General features: G+C 23.9%; 1 protein-coding gene across 4 annotated transcripts in view; it reads right to left on the bottom strand.

The window, feature by feature from the left end:
* The window catches only part of LOC113557041 (whirlin-like), a 35,355-nt gene extending 15,686 nt beyond the window's left edge, over positions 1-19,669 (bottom strand). For 2 of the 4 annotated variants that reach the window (XM_026962320.2, XM_026962323.2), the window contains exons 1-7: positions 18,937-19,669; positions 12,904-13,299; positions 6,823-7,152; positions 2,039-2,169; positions 1,728-1,976; positions 1,536-1,661; positions 1,292-1,470 (exon numbers count right to left, since the gene is read on the bottom strand). In XM_026962320.2, coding sequence (XP_026818121.1) covers positions 1,292-1,470; positions 1,536-1,661; positions 1,728-1,976; positions 2,039-2,169; positions 6,823-7,152; positions 12,904-13,249 — 1,361 coding nt within the window. In that variant the 5' untranslated portion in view covers positions 13,250-13,299; positions 18,937-19,669. The remainder of the gene's footprint in view (positions 1-1,291; positions 1,471-1,535; positions 1,662-1,727; positions 1,977-2,038; positions 2,170-6,822; positions 7,153-12,903; positions 13,300-18,936) is intronic. The other 2 variants (XM_026962321.2, XM_026962322.2) reach the window with 2 other exon arrangements.
* Between the last annotated feature and the right edge of the window lie 248 nt (positions 19,670-19,917).

The following is a 19,917-nucleotide window of genomic DNA, read 5'->3' as shown; positions in this document are numbered from 1 at the left end:
TTTTTTTGTTATTAATACGAGTATATAAAATATGATATTTTTTAGAATTGGAATTAAAAAACCATATACATTTTTCGAACTAATAATTTACCTAATAATTACCGTGAATTTTTAAAATAATTATTTTTTGTAATGTGCTATAGAATATATTTATACCTAAGTTTTATATTATAATTAAAAGTTTTATCAACATTCAATACTTAATTGTGTTTTTTTTAAATGTGTTTGGTGATTATTATTTAGTGTTTCTAATCCTAATTTACATACAATTAAAATAATATAAATAAATATTAAATATGTAAGTACGACATTACTTGAATATAACAAAAAAATTTACCTAATTCTTTACTTATTTATAAAATAAGTTGGAACGGTATAGTCAACATTTCACACATTATAATATACCGCATGCTTTGATAATTCTATATAAAATCCATAATACTAATACGACCATTATGTTCAATCTTAACATTTTTTTAGTGACATGAACCTTGTTTTTCTATGCATAGGTACAATCACGAATATTATATAATTAGCATTGATAACTATTTAGTTTACCTACTTAGGTTTTCGATTATTTTGTTAAATAAACTATATTTTAAGGTCTCACGTAGCTATAATTTTTATTATTATTGACATTTTATATTTTTAACATTAACCTAATATCAAAAAATTTAATACCTACTGATATCACAAATGACCACAAATAATAAATTATGTAATTATATAAGTACCTAACTTATTTATTTTTAAAATATGATTATTTGTGTATGTCTATATTTATATTTAGATATGATCGGTATAATATCTATAGACATTTCAGTAATAATTTAGTTTTATTAAATATCTTTGAAATAAACAAAGTTAATGTATTCAACGGCAGGATTACTTTTTAATAATAGTATGTTCGGTTATGTAATTCAAATTATGTATCTGTATGCATCATTAAAAATATAATATAATATCAACATGAATATTATAATTTCTATACAATATTTAAGAAGTACTATTAACTCATTACAAACTAATATTAAAATTAGAAGTATCTATATTTAAAATGTGTAAGCTAACGAGTATTACAAATTGTTTTTAACTAATTCAATATGTCTAATTAAACTTATTAATAGCCATCTATTCACTATTAATTGAAGCTTTTATATGAAGAAGTATAATAAAAGTTTTTCCTAAAATACATAAAAAAAAAAATTAAACTACACAAATTACATAAGAGATTATAAATTATATGATTATTACAATTAAAATGTAATTAATATTATAATAATGGTCTTACTTGTCTAAGGAATGGTTCCAATTTGTATCTGGATTATATGTTGTACAAGAATGAGGAACTTTACCTACGTCTCTTACGGTAAGTGTCATTTGCTTTTGAAATTTTAATTGATTTACTGCTTCATCATGCGACAAATTCAAAAAAGATTGACCATTTACTTCCAAAATTTGATCGCCAATCTAAAAATAATTATTTCAAATATGAATTAGAACCAAATTATTTTAATAATAAGTTGATTCATTACCATAAGTCCAGATCTATCTGCAACAGACTCTTTATCGATACCAGTTATAAAAATACCTAAATTATACTCAGTTCCACCCCTTATCATCAAACCAAGACTCTGTCCGGGTTCAATAACCAATTCAACCTTAAACCATTTTTATTATAAAAAATATATGTAAATTAATTTTAAACCTTATATGATTACGCTTACTTTTCTTATTTTATCTTTGGATGAACGAGTATAGGACCATTTTGAGTATGGAGAAATGGGTTTGGCATATTCTAAAGGAGGTGAGACTGGTTGACCCTTCCGATTAATCCATGAATACGTCCTGGTCAATCCCCACGTATCGTCTTGGTTAGTGTTCTCATCGTCGTCCTTTTTGTGCATGGTGGGCATTGATTGAGGTGGCGATGGACATTTTACAGTCATTGTAATTTGACGATATGATTTAAAAATCTGAGTAAAAAAAAAAAAAAATTAAGGAAAATATTTCTTATCAATAATTTGAGTCTAAATACTTTTAATGCTTCTTCGTGTGATATAGTTGAAAATGGCCTGCCATTTACTTCTAAAATTGAATCTCCAGGCTTAAGACCAACACTCTCGGCTATACTTCCTTCTTCTACCCGTGATATATACACTCCGACATCTATTTAAATAAGTATAATTATATTACGACATATTAATTTATTAATATCATGAAAATACGGTATACTTTTATGGAATTCGACCAACCATAATAATAAAATACATTTAATAACAGTTCTCAATTATTCTTAACTAAGTTAATTATAGTTGTAATAATTATATAATATAATATGGTAGAATACTTTTAATACGTTTAAAAAAATGTAATTTCCTGTTATTCAAATAAAAAAAAAAACATAATCTGTTGGCCAAGGTTTTCAGTTAAGTCTTCTGATATAATTATAACTTTACTGTGTATGGTATTTTATAGTTTATCAATATACGATATTATTATACATATATTGAATTACATGAATGAGAAAATAATGTACAATCAATAAAATATTTTTAAGTAATTTGCACATGTCTATGTGTCTATGTAGCTAATTATTGATTCTATATATTTGTCAAGTATGAAGAATGAAATGTATAAGAATTTTGCTTTAATATTATTTACAAAATATTTTAATGTCAAATAATAGGTATATAGATATAATATATACATATATAAATTAGAACTACCTGTACAAAAATATAGCATTTGTATCTTATAAAAAGCCATAATTGATTAATCGAATAATCAATGAAAATGCATCATACTTATTACTTTGTACTTATAAGTACAATAAAGATAATAAGTAGGGCTCGGATTTATATGTATTTATGAAACCAAAATATGTATTTACGTTAGTAAAATATGTACATAAAAATGTGCTAAAAAAATCAAAATATGTATTTTACTAATATGATTTATTTATTAATATTTAATTATATAATATATCCTTATGAGATTCTAATGAAACAAATTATATTTAAATAGTAAAATTATTTAAAAAAAGGTGTTACAAATTATAAAATATAAATAAAAAAAGCTTAAAAAAAAAAAATAAAAATGTTAATTATCTTGATTACAATTTATGTTAACAGCAATTTTGAAATTTTGAAATTCAAAAGATCTTCGATTTAGTCGTAAAATTGCCTTATACTGTCTAAATAATCTTTCGGCTTCCACTGATGTTATTGGGCTATATTGCATTTTGATTATGTCTGAAGGAGTAAGTTATATCTACCGTAGATTAAGTTCAATAATTGGTATTATTTTGTTACTATGTTGTACTTTTGGAAATTTTTTGTATTGAAAAATACTATCGTACATAATTAATAATTATTAAAAAAATCGTAACTGAACAAATTATCAAAATATATAGGAAAAAATGGAATTATTGAAAAATATGTAAAAACATGTACTTATGGCCAAATATGTAAAAATATGTAAAATAAAATGTAGTTAATTTCATTGGAAATCCCTTGAAACGAATTTATCACTCACTTAAATGAATTTATCAAGTTACAGTAAAAATATGTATTTACATATAAATCCAAGCCCATATAAAAAATGAAAAAAAAAAAACTAAGGAATGACATTAGTAATATTTAACAGTTTTTTTTTGTCCTGGAGTCAAGATACACAATGAAAATGAAGAATTTAAAAGACAACATATTACATATAATTATAAGGCAGGTAGTACTTAACATCTAAACGCTTTCAAGTGAAACGGATTATATATTGTTTAAAAAAAATGAAGAATTTATGCTAGGTTTTTAATAATTATAATAGTAATTTAATCTGTAACCAATACAACTATTTATATAAATAAAAAAATATTTGATTTTCGTGAGCTTAAACATTATTCATGTGTAGTCACCCTATAACAGCATACAAATACACCTATATACCTATAAAGGTATCTCTATAGAGGTGGAAAACTAAAAAAGCTAAATAAACACCCTTTAAGTCTCAATAAATTTATTGATATAATTTTTATTGAAGTAAAGTAGTAGTATCAGTTAAATAGTATCTGATATTATTCATTAGAAAATTGCATTTGCTATGGCAATATTTTTTCGTGGTATTACTACACGCATTCTGCATGATGCAGACATACATTTTATAGAATGAGCGCGCATAAATATTTATATAAAAATAATCTGGAGATATGTAAAGTATGAACAAAATACGTGGTGGATATTGTTATCTGGAAATTGAGAATAATAAATTGTGATGACAACTAGATATATGTATAATTGATGAATGAAAAAATCTAACACATAGATAATATGTTTCGAAAATGGCATATTTTTATATTTTATAATATTCCACAAAAACATTCTCGAAACAATACAAATTAATATAAGAACCATTAGGAAACATAAAAGATCTTAAAAATAAGATAATGTTTCAATTTTTAACTAAACTTAGATATTTACTTTCTTCAAATTGAAAAAATAGTCTAATAAATTATATATAGTTACATAGACATTTTATGTAATAAATAATATTTAAATAGTTAACATATTATATTTTATACATTATAACTATGACTAATTTCTAACGAATATTAAGTTATTAAAACTAACATTTTTGTATATAAATTTATGCTTGTAGAGTTGTAGACAAATTACAGAAATAAAATATTTTTGCTAGGTAAAAAACCTTATAAAATGAATACATATTTGTCCATGAGTTATTATATTAACTTTAAATTATTAAAGATTAAAGAAATTATATAAAGAACAATTTTTTTATAAACATTTTAAGTTAACATTTTGACCAAAATCATAAATGTTCAAAGTCCAAATATCTTTGTAGTTAAAAATATACAAAATATTGATATCAAATTTGATACAGTTTTTGATAAGTATTCATACTAAAAATTTAAAAATATTTTATCACAGTTTTATTCTATATACATTTGAAAAAAATATAAATATAAATATAAATATTTAAACAAATCAATTTTATTTACTTCGTTGTAATTTAAATACATTATTTGTAGGTTGAAACTTTTAACATATAGTATTATATTTTATATACTAATTAACATTTTCCAATACAGTGTTGAGCAAAAATTAATTTAACCCAGTGTATTTCTATTAGTAAAATAAACTATCTACTTTAATAGCAATATAAATATATTTTAAAATATACTTAGTAATATAGGCTGTTAGACCATAATCGTTCGGAATCAAATTTTATATTAAATGATTTATCATTGAATTAAAATGTAACACATACATTTATACAATAAAATCAATATCTCATCCTCAATGACGAGATACTATTCAAAACCTGCTGTTCAGCATAAGGTTACCTACTTTTTCCTTTTATATTTTAACACTTAAGCTTGAACTATTAATACAAGATTATTCGTAAGTTTTTATATACTGATATAAAAAAAAAAGTTAGTTTACATTTTTAGGCTATATAAATATTTAATGAGTAAGTAATTGAATATTCAAACGTAGAATTTTAATTCATGGTTTCTTATTGGTATTACTTATAGCAATTAAGATTATTGAAAATAAATAATAATCATAATTTTTTTTTTTATAAGTATTTGAAGTTAAAATTTTGACATCTTTTTCAATATGAAAATTTCAAAATTTATTTTATAGATAAAAATGTATAATTTTTTTGTTTAAATATTTAAGCTTTAAGCCTTGACAATATTTTAATATAAGGTTTTTTATTAGTTGTTCTTATACTATTTTAAAAATATCTAAAATAAAAAATAAACTGAACTTTTTTATCGGCATTTTAAGTTCTTATTTTGACAAAATGTAATAACATATAAAATAAAAATAACAATTTTAGTTCTATGCTGTAATTCAAAAAATATTAAACCTAAGGATTTAAAACTTTTTGTTATTACATAGTATGGATAATGATCTGTTATTATTTTCGGTTACATAATAACATTTTCAAAATATTTAGATTGATTGAGCTATATAGAAGTATGTAACGCTAAAAAATTATTCATTATATATAAGGTTCCTTGCAAATGAGTCGTATCTACAACAATTAAAAAGTATCAAAAATATAAAGTTACAAATTTTTTTTGTAAGCGTTTAAATTTAAAAACTTTATGAAATTTGTTAAAATTATTAATTATTTTTGAGACATATAAGCTGATAGATTGTCTCAGCTTAAAATTGGTTTTTATCGTATAGGTATAAGTACAACGATTTTTATTGTAATATATTTCAAATTTAACTAGGAATTTACAAATCTATTTCAGTTATCCGCTCATGATGAGATGGTGGTACTCTCAACACCTACTATACAGCAGAGCGACTTCCCTAGTTTTTACTTTTGATCCCATTCTTAACTTATTAACAACTATAAATCTATTTTTCTACCAGAAACTATCTCCAGTTCTAAAGATTAAAGCATTTAAATTAGATTTAACGCTGATTTTAGACATAGAAAAATCACACATAATAGAATTCATCATTCAGCTCGGAATCTAAACATATTATAACCGTCAAAATCATTATGAAATTTATTGTTCATTGACATAATAACTCAAAATAAAATTCGGAAGTATATACATATTACAAATCGCTTTTGTTAAAAGCGAGAATTAAAAGTGAAAATAAAAAAATTATATAACAAACCCTGGTGGTCATCTTTTTGGCTAAAATAAAAAAATTAATACTTGAAATAATTTAAGATTTAAATTTATTCCGACTTTTCAGTAGCTATCACAGAAAATAGATATTCTGGCTTACTTTTTAAAAGAAAAATCAATGAGTTAAAAATAATTTTACTTACTTGATTCGTCTGCACCACCTTTAACACAAATACCAAATCCTTGATTGGATGGACTTCCTGAAGTTGCGTTTGGCCTTGACATTGATATCGTACGTACTGTAAGATTATCATTATGTATTGTGGATGATGTGTTGTTGTGCGGTTGCGATGTGTTTGAACCATGAGGTGGAGGTGATTGTGGTTTAGCACTAGACACGTGATACGAAGAAGATGCACTGTAATTGGGTGCTGCAAACATTTTAAGAACTTGTTCCGGAGAAATAGGCCTCTTTTTCCCAGAACTTCCACGTGAACTGGCATTATTAGAACGATTACTATTGCTACCAGTGCCTGTGTGACAAAACAAACGCGTGACGTACATTTGTAGGACAGAACAACTAAGTAGGTAACACTAAAAATCACAATACCTATTTATATGAAAAAAGCATGTTATACCTATATTATATATATATTTATTATTATTAACTTAATAGCGTTTATTTTTTAAATACCAAATTAATTTAGACCTTGTTTTCAACAGGGTTGAACAATTTTTAATATATTATACAGTTGTTTGTTCTTGTTAAACTTATGATTAATAAACTTATTCACCCATTGAACACAAACTGGCTGGTCCTGATTTGCACGTATACACGTTGAAAACAATATGTCTTTTCAACTCACTATACTGATTAATATATAGGCCATAGGGTCAATGTGCATACATTTCTACATTTTAAGTCCATTTTTCACATTTATTTTGAATACTAATATCACATCAAAAAGTATTTAAGTTCTTGAAAATATTTTTACATGATTTTCTAATACCAAAGAATAATTAAAAAATAAAAATCTATTTTTATCATTATTAATTTTCATGTTTTAGATTTTGAACGGAGTGATGAATGTATTGATTTTACAATGATGTGTATTTTTTCTTATTTTTATTTTTAGATTCTGAACGGAGTAATGAATGTATTGATTTTACAATGATATGTGTGTTTTTTTTTTAATTTTATTATTTTTTTTTTGTGTCTGTCATCACGTTTAGGAGTAGTAATAATGCTTCAATTTTTGACTTCAGCCCCTTTTTGAATAGGAAAATTCATCTAGTTGGTACTTTAGGGGGTCAAAAGTAAAATGTCCATTAGTTTTCAAAAACGTCGGCAAAAAACCTGAAAAAATAACGGAAAAACGGGAATTTTTACGTATAACCACTTTTTGACAAAATCGATTTTTTAATTTTGCTGTAACTAAAAAACGAATCATTGTAAATATTTGAAATTTTTACCAAATAATTATATTATAGTTACCTATTTACGATTAAATTTTCAAAATATTTTGACCTTTTTTAAGCTACTTATAAACAATTGAAAATTTCGACTTTTCTAAGTTTTTTTTCTTCAAATGTCGATAAAAAAAATTTGGCTATCCAAAAATTCTTTAAAATTTAATACAAGGTTTATTATAAGTTGTATTTATCGTAGTAAAATAAAATCAAAAATCGTTAGTCACAATTTTTGTTTATAAGCATTTAAAGTTCAAATGTTTACGAAATATATCAAAATCACGAAAATTTGCAAGGAATTTTGAAGTTGAAAGTACATAACATTTTTGTGATTTATACTTAAAGTTCAAAAATCCAATACAAGGTTATCCATAAGTTTTCCTTCAAGTAACTGTAAAAAAAAATTCCAGCGTCAATATAGAAAACAATTTATGAGCGTATGAAATTTAATTTTTTACGAAATCACGTAAAATAACGATATATTACAATTTAAATATAGGTTATAACTAATAATATAATATATCCAACTAATTATCATTAACTGACAAATCATCTCCGTTCAGAATCGTTTTTTGTATACAATTATACCCGTCATTGCATTCAAATTTAACACACCCATTATAGTGACCAGTGGCCTTCTCTCCATCTCTACTATACAGCAAAGCAATACCCACTTGTCTGCATTTATTTTTTGTGTCTGTCATCACGTATTGGAGTAGTATTAGTGCTTTGATTTTTGACTTCAGCCTCTCTCTGAAAAGGAACTTGAATCTAGTTGGTACTTTGGGGGGTCAAAAGTAAAACATTTCCAGTAGTTTTCTAAAGCGTCAGGAAATACCCTGAAAAAGTAACAAAAAAAACGGAAATTTTTACGAATAACAACTACTTTTCGACATAGTCGATGTTTTGATTTTGCTGTAACTCAAAAACAAATCATTATAAATACTTGAAATTTTCATCAAATATTTATTTTAGCGTTATCTAATTACGATTAAATTTTCAAAATATTTAGAATTTTTTTAAACTATTTATAGGTCATTGAAATTTTCGATTTTTCTAAATTTTTTTTCTTGAAATGTCGATAAAAAATATTTGGCTTTTCAAAAAATCTTTAAAATTTAATACAAGATTTATTAGTTTATTATTTATAAGTTGTTCTTGTTGTAGTAAAAAAAAATCAAAAATAACTAGTCACAATTTTTGTTTATAAGCATTAAAAGTTCAAATATTTACAAAATATGTTAAAATTGCGAAAATTTGCAAGAAATTTTGAAGTTGAAAATTCATAAAATGTTTGTGATTTATATCTAAGGTTGTAAAACCCAACACAAAATTTTTCATAACTTTTTCTTCAAATAATCGTAAAAAAAAAATTCCAACATCAATATAGAAAACAATTTATGAGCGTATGAAATTTATTTTTTTACGAAATCGAGTAAAACAACGATATATTACAATTTAAATATAGGTAATAATATAATATATCCTACTAATTATTCTAGACTTACAAATCATCTCCGTTCAGAATCGTTTTTCGTATACAATGATACCTGTCATTGCATTCAAATTTAACACATCCATTATAGTGACCTACTCCATTTTTACTATACAGCAGAACGATATCCACTTGACTACCTTTTTTCTTTATAAATAACAACATATTATATTTTAAATACATTATAATAAAAAGAAATGAATATAAGTTTAATTTTTCTATAGCAATGAATATATATATAAGTCTTTTTATTCTTAGACTTTTCACTATGTTGACTAATTGAATAAATGGACTCAAATACTCTCACCCTACAATAAGTTCAATAAGCGGCAATTACTGTACATATACTATAAATAAGTACTATTTATTTATCTGCGTTCATCAATACAATAAATTAAGAAATAATTGTTATTAGCTCTATATAAGTATATAACCATTGTCTAAATCTAAGATTATTGATTATTTATTATTATTACTTGTTATTTTATTTAGAGGGGTTTTTTTTTACTATTATTAGTGCACAAACCGAACAGTCATACTTCATGCTTCTATCTATTATAAAAGCAAAAAGCTGTTTTCTATATTATGGTCCATAGAAAAATAATTTTTAATTTCTTGTTTAGCTAATTGTTAAATGAATTATACAAAATACTAATCTAAATAAAAATATATTGTAGCCATTTAAAATAGCATTCTATTTAATATTTCAATGAACCATAAATATTAATTTATACTTCGTATAATATTATTAATACTAATATTTTAGATTCACTTCGATTGAATATCTTGAATTTTTAGTTCGCTGTGTATGTTATTAGGTCTTAACACTGAAAATGCAATACCATTTTAGTATTTTCAATACTTTTTTTTTTTTGTGAGGATTTGTACTAAAACTACCTTAAACTGTTAATCAGGGCTGTACAAGTTTTATTAAATAATATAACTAAATATAAGTATAACAGATATTTTGATAAAATTGATCTAAATACAAATTTTATGTTACTTTGAGAAATATGTATATCTATCCGTGGATATCTAAAAATAAACCCATTAAAAATTTCCCTCACACTTTTTGTAAAAATAGTATATTTTGAACAAATTATATAGGACATGGGTGATAAATTATTTAGGTATATATAAGAAATATATCTCAACCATTATTACTATATTTATTTCATTAATTGGTCAATAGTTTTTCATTTATATCATTCTTAACAGTAAGCATTATATTAATATTGCTTCATATTGGATAAGAACATGATACTATTTATCATAAGATAGGATCATATAACCAAAATACCGTACTCCTGATCGCGTAGTTAACTAATCATATCATAAATTATATAAAATATTATTCACAATTAAAATTTTGGTTTATACTATTGATATTTTTTAATTGTACTATATGTTTATTATTAGTACTCTATAGAAACTTTAAGACTAAAAACTTATAAATGTCAGTATCAAATATTATATGTTGAATGTTCGTATTATCAACAATAAGACAAATTTTATTGTTTGTATTCCTTTGGAATACTATTAACGTTTATTATCTAATATCTTAATATGGTTAAATGTTGATAAACTGATATATATCAAAATATTGACGAACTCTAGGTAAGTAAAATATTAAAAACGTGTTTAATACGTTTATTTTGTATAGCTATAAATACTTTATATACGTATTTTTAAAAGATTATTATGTTATTATGATTTATGACATATACTTTTTTTAAATCCAAAATCAACGAAACTTTATGAAGTTATGTAGGAAAACTTATATAATTATGTTCTCAAATAAAAAATAAAAAATAAAATTTAAAATTTTATCATATGAATATTGAACAAAGTGTACGTAGTTTTAAATAAATATTTGTACAGAATTTGTTATTAAGAAAAAAATTATTTAAATTCAGGTTATAAGTTACTTTTAAAAAAATGCATTTAAATATAAAACCAATATCTCAGATGGTGATACCTCCGGAAAAATATCTTCAGTCAAATCTCTAGTAAATTACATCTTCAAAAGAATATATGTCCTATACGAAATATCTAAAAATATTAGGAATTTTATTTAAATGCTTATTTAGTATCTGCGACCACTTGGCAGCGAACCATTGTATTGCTGGCGTATCGATTATCGGTTCGTTATCGTCAAATTACCCAGCGATTAAGAAAACGAATACCATTGCCTAAGGCTCTGAGAATAAGATCTTTAAATGGTGTTTAATTTTTATTTTACATCAGTCACAACAACAAATAATAATAAACAAATTATAAGAAAACGTATAGACAGCATATTAAAAAAAATTTCTTTAAAGAAAAAAAAATACAATGCCTACGATGAACGATTACTAACAATAGTTAAACAGTATAACAATAAAAACGCCTAGAAAGTATTTAAAACCAATTGCACACAATATACAATTTTAAACTATTAAATATTTTTTTATACAATTATGAGCAGGTTAGTTGAAACTTAAACGACTTTATTCATTTATTTATTGTATAACTAATTTATTTTCTATTTTTAAAAAAAAATTTCCAGATATGTATTTTTTAGAAATATTTTCCGGAGATATTTTGTTCTGAAACCAACTCAGATATGTATTTAAGTTAAAGTTAAAACTTGGTTATTTTTTAAATCTGCTATTAATATTGTGTAAAGAAATTTTAATTTATATTAATTTAATCTATAATAATTTAATATCATAATTATAACTAGTAAACTTTGGGTACATTTGTTTTGTGATAACTGCTTCACTATTTTTACTTTATATTACTGATATTATCTTTAATAATATGTATTAGAAACGAATAAAAAATCTAATGGACCATTATATTGACTCACAAACAATGACTTAAAAATCATCATTTATATTTTCGTATTCATGCAACTATATATACCAGATTCGTGATCTGAACATTAAATAATAAATCGTTAAAAACTATAACATTTTTTACAACACTATAAATATATAACTAAAAATATAAAAATAATTTTAAAAATATTTGTCATGCAATTTAAAACAAAAATCTAATCTATTGTAATTAAACATGTAAGCTATATCTCCCTTCAAGTCTTTTTAAACATGCAAAGTTCACGTATTATTTTATTTAAAATGTAAATGTGTTTTGTTATATGGATTTTGAAAATAATCAAGAATTTTTATATTCAATTTAAATCCAATAAATATTAGAAATTAACTTCAACTAAATGTGTTTACCGAACAAAAATACATAGTTTAAAGTTCATTATAGTTTTCTTGATTTAATTTTAGAATCCAAAATGTATATAACAACTAATTATCATAATTACCTGGGTGATTTGGTCCAGATACGCCAGCTGATGACTCCCTTAGATATGTTGCTCTAGGGGGTGGAGGCGGTGGTGAGGCGGCTGGGGGCTTTTCGAGTATGGTATAAGATGTACCTGGTGGAGAATAATACAGGCCAGTTCGTATTTTATTTACACCACCTTTATTTCGACCATAATGTCCCATGACATCTTCAGCTTCAGCTGCTCTGCCACCGCTTCCGCCGCTTCCACTGCCGCCTCCTGTTCTGTTGAACGGCAATGGCAATAATCGGTGACCGGTACGTTGTCCTGACGGCGGGACGGATCCACTGCTCCCAGGACTTCGACCCCATCCTCCAAGCATCATTTTTCCATTACACAAAACACTTGTAAATATGATTCGGTTCGCCAAAATACCTAAAAATAAATTAAAAATTGTAACATTGAAAAAATACAAAATAATATACAACCAAGGATCACTGCTTTTTTCTTCAATATAATACGGCTATTAAAAATCTGATATTTGGAATTTTGAAATAAACTTTAAGACCATATTTTTACATTCTTGACATTTTTTTACTGTTTAAGGAGTATTTTGCAAAGATACAAATTTCTGTTTTCAAATTAAAATCTTCCTTTTATATCATAAATTATTTAGTAAATCATTTTCTTGAACATTTTGTTATACCTAATTCAAAATTTGAACAAGTACTTTAGTTTTAGATCCGTAAATTTAAAAGATATAAGGGGCTATAATATAGCCTATGTTGACTTGAAAATATTAATAATAAGTAATATTAATCTACAATATTTATAATTTGTAAAAATATTCCAAGAATAATAATTAATAAGCACTAGATCTAATATTACAATTATTTTATATTTTTGTGAAACAACTTTTAAGTACTAATATCTTAAGTATGCACATTTTAATAACTACTTTAAACAATATAATACTTAACCACTAGGTGCTATTTATTAACATTTACCATTTATATAGGAATAAATATTAGAATCTATATTCTATAACAAGTATAATATGTATAAATGTATAATTAAATAATATCAAAATGTAGTCATAAAAATGTAATTTGTCTGGTCATCATAACCTACTCGTATATTTTCCTATTTCTTAAATAAATATAGTAGGTACATTATTTTTAAAAGTTCCAATGCATTGTAATGACTGATGACAGTTTTATTTTTATGTATCCTAGTAAATATTTTACAGAAATTAGTGCAGTCTGATAATTTGTATTTAAACAATATTAATACTCACAGAATTATTAAACATTTGATTAATTACGAAAAGGTGATGTATGAACAAGCGGTCATCAATTAACGTCTTCACACTTGTCATTAAACCATGTAATAAATCATATAAAAAAAAATGAACTAGATATTAACTTAATACGTATTAAATTAAACAACTAAAAATAAATAGCTGTAATGATTTTTCTATTGATAATTGAAAACCAAAAGAGCATAAAAATGTGACAGTAATATATATATATATATATATATATATATATATATATATATATATATTATATATTTTATTCACTATAAAATCGCACGTTTATTCTACATGACTTCATTTTGAAGAATTAAATAGTATACTATAAAATACAATTATCACCAATACATATCATGGATCATACGAGTAATAAAGATAATTTTGGGTAAATTACTCTACCGTGTACCTACTATTAAATTTAAATTTAAAGTACAATTGGCAAAATAATTAGAAAAATTCGGGATATATATTTTACAATGTAATCAAAATTTCTGTACAAAAATGTGTTTTGCTTAAAAATTCCATAATTATTTTGCTAAAATTCTTTAATACAAAATCTTACAAAATATGACGTGTATTTATAAATACATAACTTAACAATTAAATTAAAATAAACCAACTTGAAAAATGTATAATTTTAAAAGTATTACTATGAAAATGTTTAACTAATTAGAAAGTTTGTTTCTTATTCGTTCAACTTAAGTTCTTCTATGTTTCTCGTAAATAATTTTCAGTCAAATAAATAATTTAAATTCAAAAGACAGCCATCGGAGTTTCACTTTACCTTGAAATACTATATTCACGCACCTTGTGCTTTAAAAGTTTAAATATATGTTTATACTTTATTTTTAATTGGTTTTTTAATATAATCAATTTGCAAGATTGCTTATATTAATAAACTCATTAAAAATGTTCAAGTACTCTATAGCATTCCACACTCATGATTTTATATAAAAATATAGTAAAAATAAATATGTAAATTAAATATAAAAATATTATACAAACATAATTAATAGTAATTAATAAATAATTAATTAGTAAAACAAATAATTATAACTCATAATGGTGGCAATTAATTATTTAAGAAAAAATATATCTGTTTATTTTTACAAATAGTTTATAATCTATAATCTACACATTTACATTTTTTAATAACATTTATCATATTTAATGATAAATAAAATGTATAAAATGATGTGTATTTAATTATAAAATGTTAATCGGTGTAGTAGCTTAAATATTTTTAATTGGAAGCAACAAAAAAAAACTCCCTGTAGGATCTTATTTCCTTAATTATTAATTACTAATATAATAGATGTTTTACTTATGTTAGAATGCGAATCGTATTATTTGTAATTCCTTGGTTTTATATATAATTTATATATTGCATGATAGGTATGTGTAAATAAATAGTTGAAATAAAAAAAATTTCATGAAATAATCATAAGATATAAAAAAATCATTTAAAAGTTAAATAGGAATTTAAAATTTATGATTTTAGTAATTGGTATGCATGAAACTTAAGCCTACTTAATATTATATATTTTTTTAATTTTATAAAAATATTATGAAACGTATACATAGTAATAAATTATGTTATATAAAGTATAATATTATAAATTGGTATAAATAAATTCATATAATGACTACTAATGCAATACGTAATTTATAAGTAAAAATGTCTTATCTAAAACCATTCTGTATGATGTATTTAAAAAATATTGAATTATTTTTTTCAATATATATAGGTATATGTAAACTATATAATAGATATTAATTTATGATTTTATAATATATTTGTTAGAAAATAAATAAACGGTAATAATTATAATCAGGTTAATAAAAGAATAAATACCAACAATTAGCTTCGACATGTTTTGAATTGAGTGTACAACTGGTAACTAGTGGATATCTTTGGCTTAGTTGGAAAAATGTCTAAATTAATTCAATGGTAAATATGTGATCAAACAACAGTGTTTATCTTTGCATAATGTCAAGACGTGTTTTTGCGTTGTAAAATAATATAATAATATATTGTATGTTAAAATAAGATACCTCGAAAATGCATACGCAACAAAAGTGTAGCTAAATAGTCTATGTAAGACGCCGTGAGTGATTATAAAATAAAATGAACAAAAATAAAACCAGACGTCTAAGAAACTAAAAACACCTGAAAATAAACCCAATATTAAAAATCTAAAAATAATGATAAAAAAAGATAAAATTAAATTGAAAGTATACACTAAATATGTATATCCATTTTGTTCCGTAGTTATTAGAATTGTGCATTAATTAGTATATATTTAATAAAAATAAAATAATATCAAATTTAATTTTAAAATAATATTAAATTTGTTCAAATATCGCCTGACAATTAATTAAATAAATATTTGAATAGATTTATAATAGTAGGTATGTGTTACAATATGACAAAATGTTCGTATAATAATTTGTCAAAAAAAATAAAAATTTGTTTATATCTAAAGATTTAGATTGACATACAATGATGAGAATACCAATACGATAACTTTGATCGTGTTGGGCGTTTGCTTTATTTTAATTAATCCAAAATAGATTAGCATGGTGTATTATTATTAGAGCTAGAAATATAATTCCTTTAAATTCCTTTAAAAATCCCTAATAACTATGCCCAAAAATTAAATTCTTTTATGCTTTAAAAATAAACCTATAATAATAATAATTTGTTAATATACATTTAAATAGATGTATAATTGCATTACGAAAATGATTCAGTGCATTCATTTACATTTTTGTTTATTTTTAAAAATATTCTTATATTCATATGTTACTCAAAAACAATTTTATTTATTTACTATAATTAATATAATATAAAATAATATATATATTTAATATATATTAAAATAATATTACTTTATTTTCTAGTAAATTTTTCATCAGAAAATAAATATAAATTAGAGATATTTTAGGAAAATGAAATTTCAGGCAGTATATGAGTATATAATTACGGTCATTGGCGTAACTTGGGGTAGAAATCGATTAGATGAAAACACTCAATTGTTCTCTCAGTAAATTATCTAAAGGTCAATAACACCCCCCTGCTAGATAACACCTAAAATCACGGTCATATTAAATCCGATATTTTCAGGATTCTTAAGATATATATTAATAATAGTTTTGGATTTATTGTATTCATTATTACTGATTGATATTGGTATATATGCTTAATTTTGAAGAACTTGAAAGTATTATAAAGGTTACAGCCCCTACGTTAATTTTTCACTAAGTATTCAATTGAATATTAATATTTAATATTTATTTTACAGACACAAATTTATTTTCAAAAAATGTTGATTTTATTTTTCAGTCTTATTTATATGAAACTTTTAATAATTGTATTATAAAATTAATAAGTGTTTTCTACCTACTGGATAATGAATAATGATAAATGAAAAATAAATAATTAATTTTATGACGATGTTATTAAGTTAATTTTTTTTAATAGGTCTTAAATTTATATAGTTAAATAGATTAAAGTCTAACCAATCATAAAATGATAATATTATAGTGTACAATGTACATATATATATAAGTATTAACAAATGTTTGATATTTTTAATATTTTTAAAATTTTTGAATAGATTTTATTAAAAAATATATTTTTGATTTATTATACTTGAAAAACAAAATACTAAAAAAATGTTTGGGTTTATTTACTTTTTATATACATGCTGAATTCTGTAAAGATTTATCTGTTAACTTTGTTTTCTAATTCAATTAAAAAAAAATACTTATTGGAAAATATTATATAAATATCAATAGTCTATAAGTTAACTGGCAATAAAATTGTGTATGTAAAACACTACGTCAAGCGTATGTGACTATTATAAAATTATCATTACTATTATTACTAATAGCAATATAATTATGACGATAAAACACAATAATAATATATAAAATAATTATACTACATTATAATATAATATCCAAATATTATATTTCATTACCTATCCTACCTTTTACACATAATCCTTGCTTGAGTGCTAGACTACAAGTAACGATTTTTAGGTACGATACAAATAAATTGGAATTACGTGATTGTTAAAAACCATGAATTTTAATCCACGATCATTTTGCATGGTACGCTCGTGGCCCGTGGGTACCACACAAAATTATCATGCATGGTATACATGCCTCTATCCATACATCATACTATTATAATGTTGGATAAAGATCACTGATGTCTGATATGATTATAAATTATTATCAATTACAATAAAAAATATAATAGTTTAATATCGTAATTATAAGGTTTCAAACTCATTATATTTTCGTTTTTTTTTATTATTATTATTACTTAATACTTATTAGATTTACTTTTTGATAAACAATAAATTCAATGCATAGCTTTATGCGAATGAACTAAAAAAGTTTTTAGTGCATATTCTATAGGGCTATCTAAAGATTAATACTAATTTAAGTAATAATATAATTAAAAAATATATTTCGATTTGAAATTTTAATTTATTGTAGTCATGGCATATGAGTTCATGACCATAAATATTAATACTATGAAGACCATTTTATTTTTTAATACAGCTGCATATATATTGTATAAACCGATTGTAAGCGATAAGAATATCATATTAATATTGTATACGATTTTAAAATGTAAGACATACAAATTCAAGTATATCGAACATATTAGGTACATATTTTTTTAGTTTTTTAAATGCCTATTCCATAAAAATGATCTAAACATTTGTCATTGTACTCACCAAACAGAATGATTCACGTAGTTGCAGACAGAGGACATGATACACGGTACCAGTCTGTCAGGGTGTAGTCGGTGAAAGAGTGACGCCGCCGAGTTCTGATCTCGTCCTGTCGCGTCGTCGTCGTCGTCGTCGTCGCCGCCGCCGCTGCCGCCGCCGCTATTAAAGGTTTTCGCACGCGGTACGGTCGCCGGTGAAAATTACGATAAAAACACACGGGGTGATTTAGCGCGCGTCGTTCGATCGTCCAAACATAATATAATATGTACTACGATGTTAAAATGGATGACGTCGACGTGACAACGCGGTTTTGAACTGCATACAAAAGCGGCGCTCGATATGACGTCAGATTCTTATTATTATTATTTTACAACAGTAAGTATTATCATACTGATCGAGTTTACTCACCTTGTAGGCGCGGCTACATGCGAAATTGCTTGTTTGAGAAACGCGTGTGAGAACGACGAAAAGTAAACAAATATACGTACGTCAATTTGGATAAATTATACATTTATAAATAACCGTAATAATCACGTATAAATTATTCGTCTTTCGCGACGACGACAATGACAACGTTAGTATTACAGTATAATATATGAACGCGAGTGTACGAATGGATATGCGTTATATGAACGTACTTTTTTCCGAAAGAAAATTCCGTTTTTTTGCCTTGATTCAGTTTTGTTTTGTTTTGTTTTTTTTATTTTTTGTGGGTCGCCCCGTTCGCTTTCATTGATTAAAAGTCGAATGACTCCGGAGCGACACCTAGTATTGATTCGGTCAACTATAACGCCGTCGCCGCCACCGCAGTGATATAATATTATATATATATACGAAGGCGTTTTAGTCGTCCCCAGAGGTCCTGTGGAGATAGTTGGTCGGTACTAGAAAGTCTGAGTTATATATTTATATGCTTATGAAATAAATGCGCGCATGCGAACACACACTATATTATGTATACAATTATAAATTATATAATCGCAC

Source organism: Rhopalosiphum maidis, chromosome 3, assembly GCF_003676215.2.
Source record: "Rhopalosiphum maidis isolate BTI-1 chromosome 3, ASM367621v3, whole genome shotgun sequence".
Taxonomy (NCBI): Eukaryota; Metazoa; Arthropoda; class Insecta; order Hemiptera; family Aphididae; genus Rhopalosiphum; species Rhopalosiphum maidis.
Note: the sequence above shows the minus strand (reverse complement) of the source record. Positions and strands in the feature narration are given on the sequence as shown.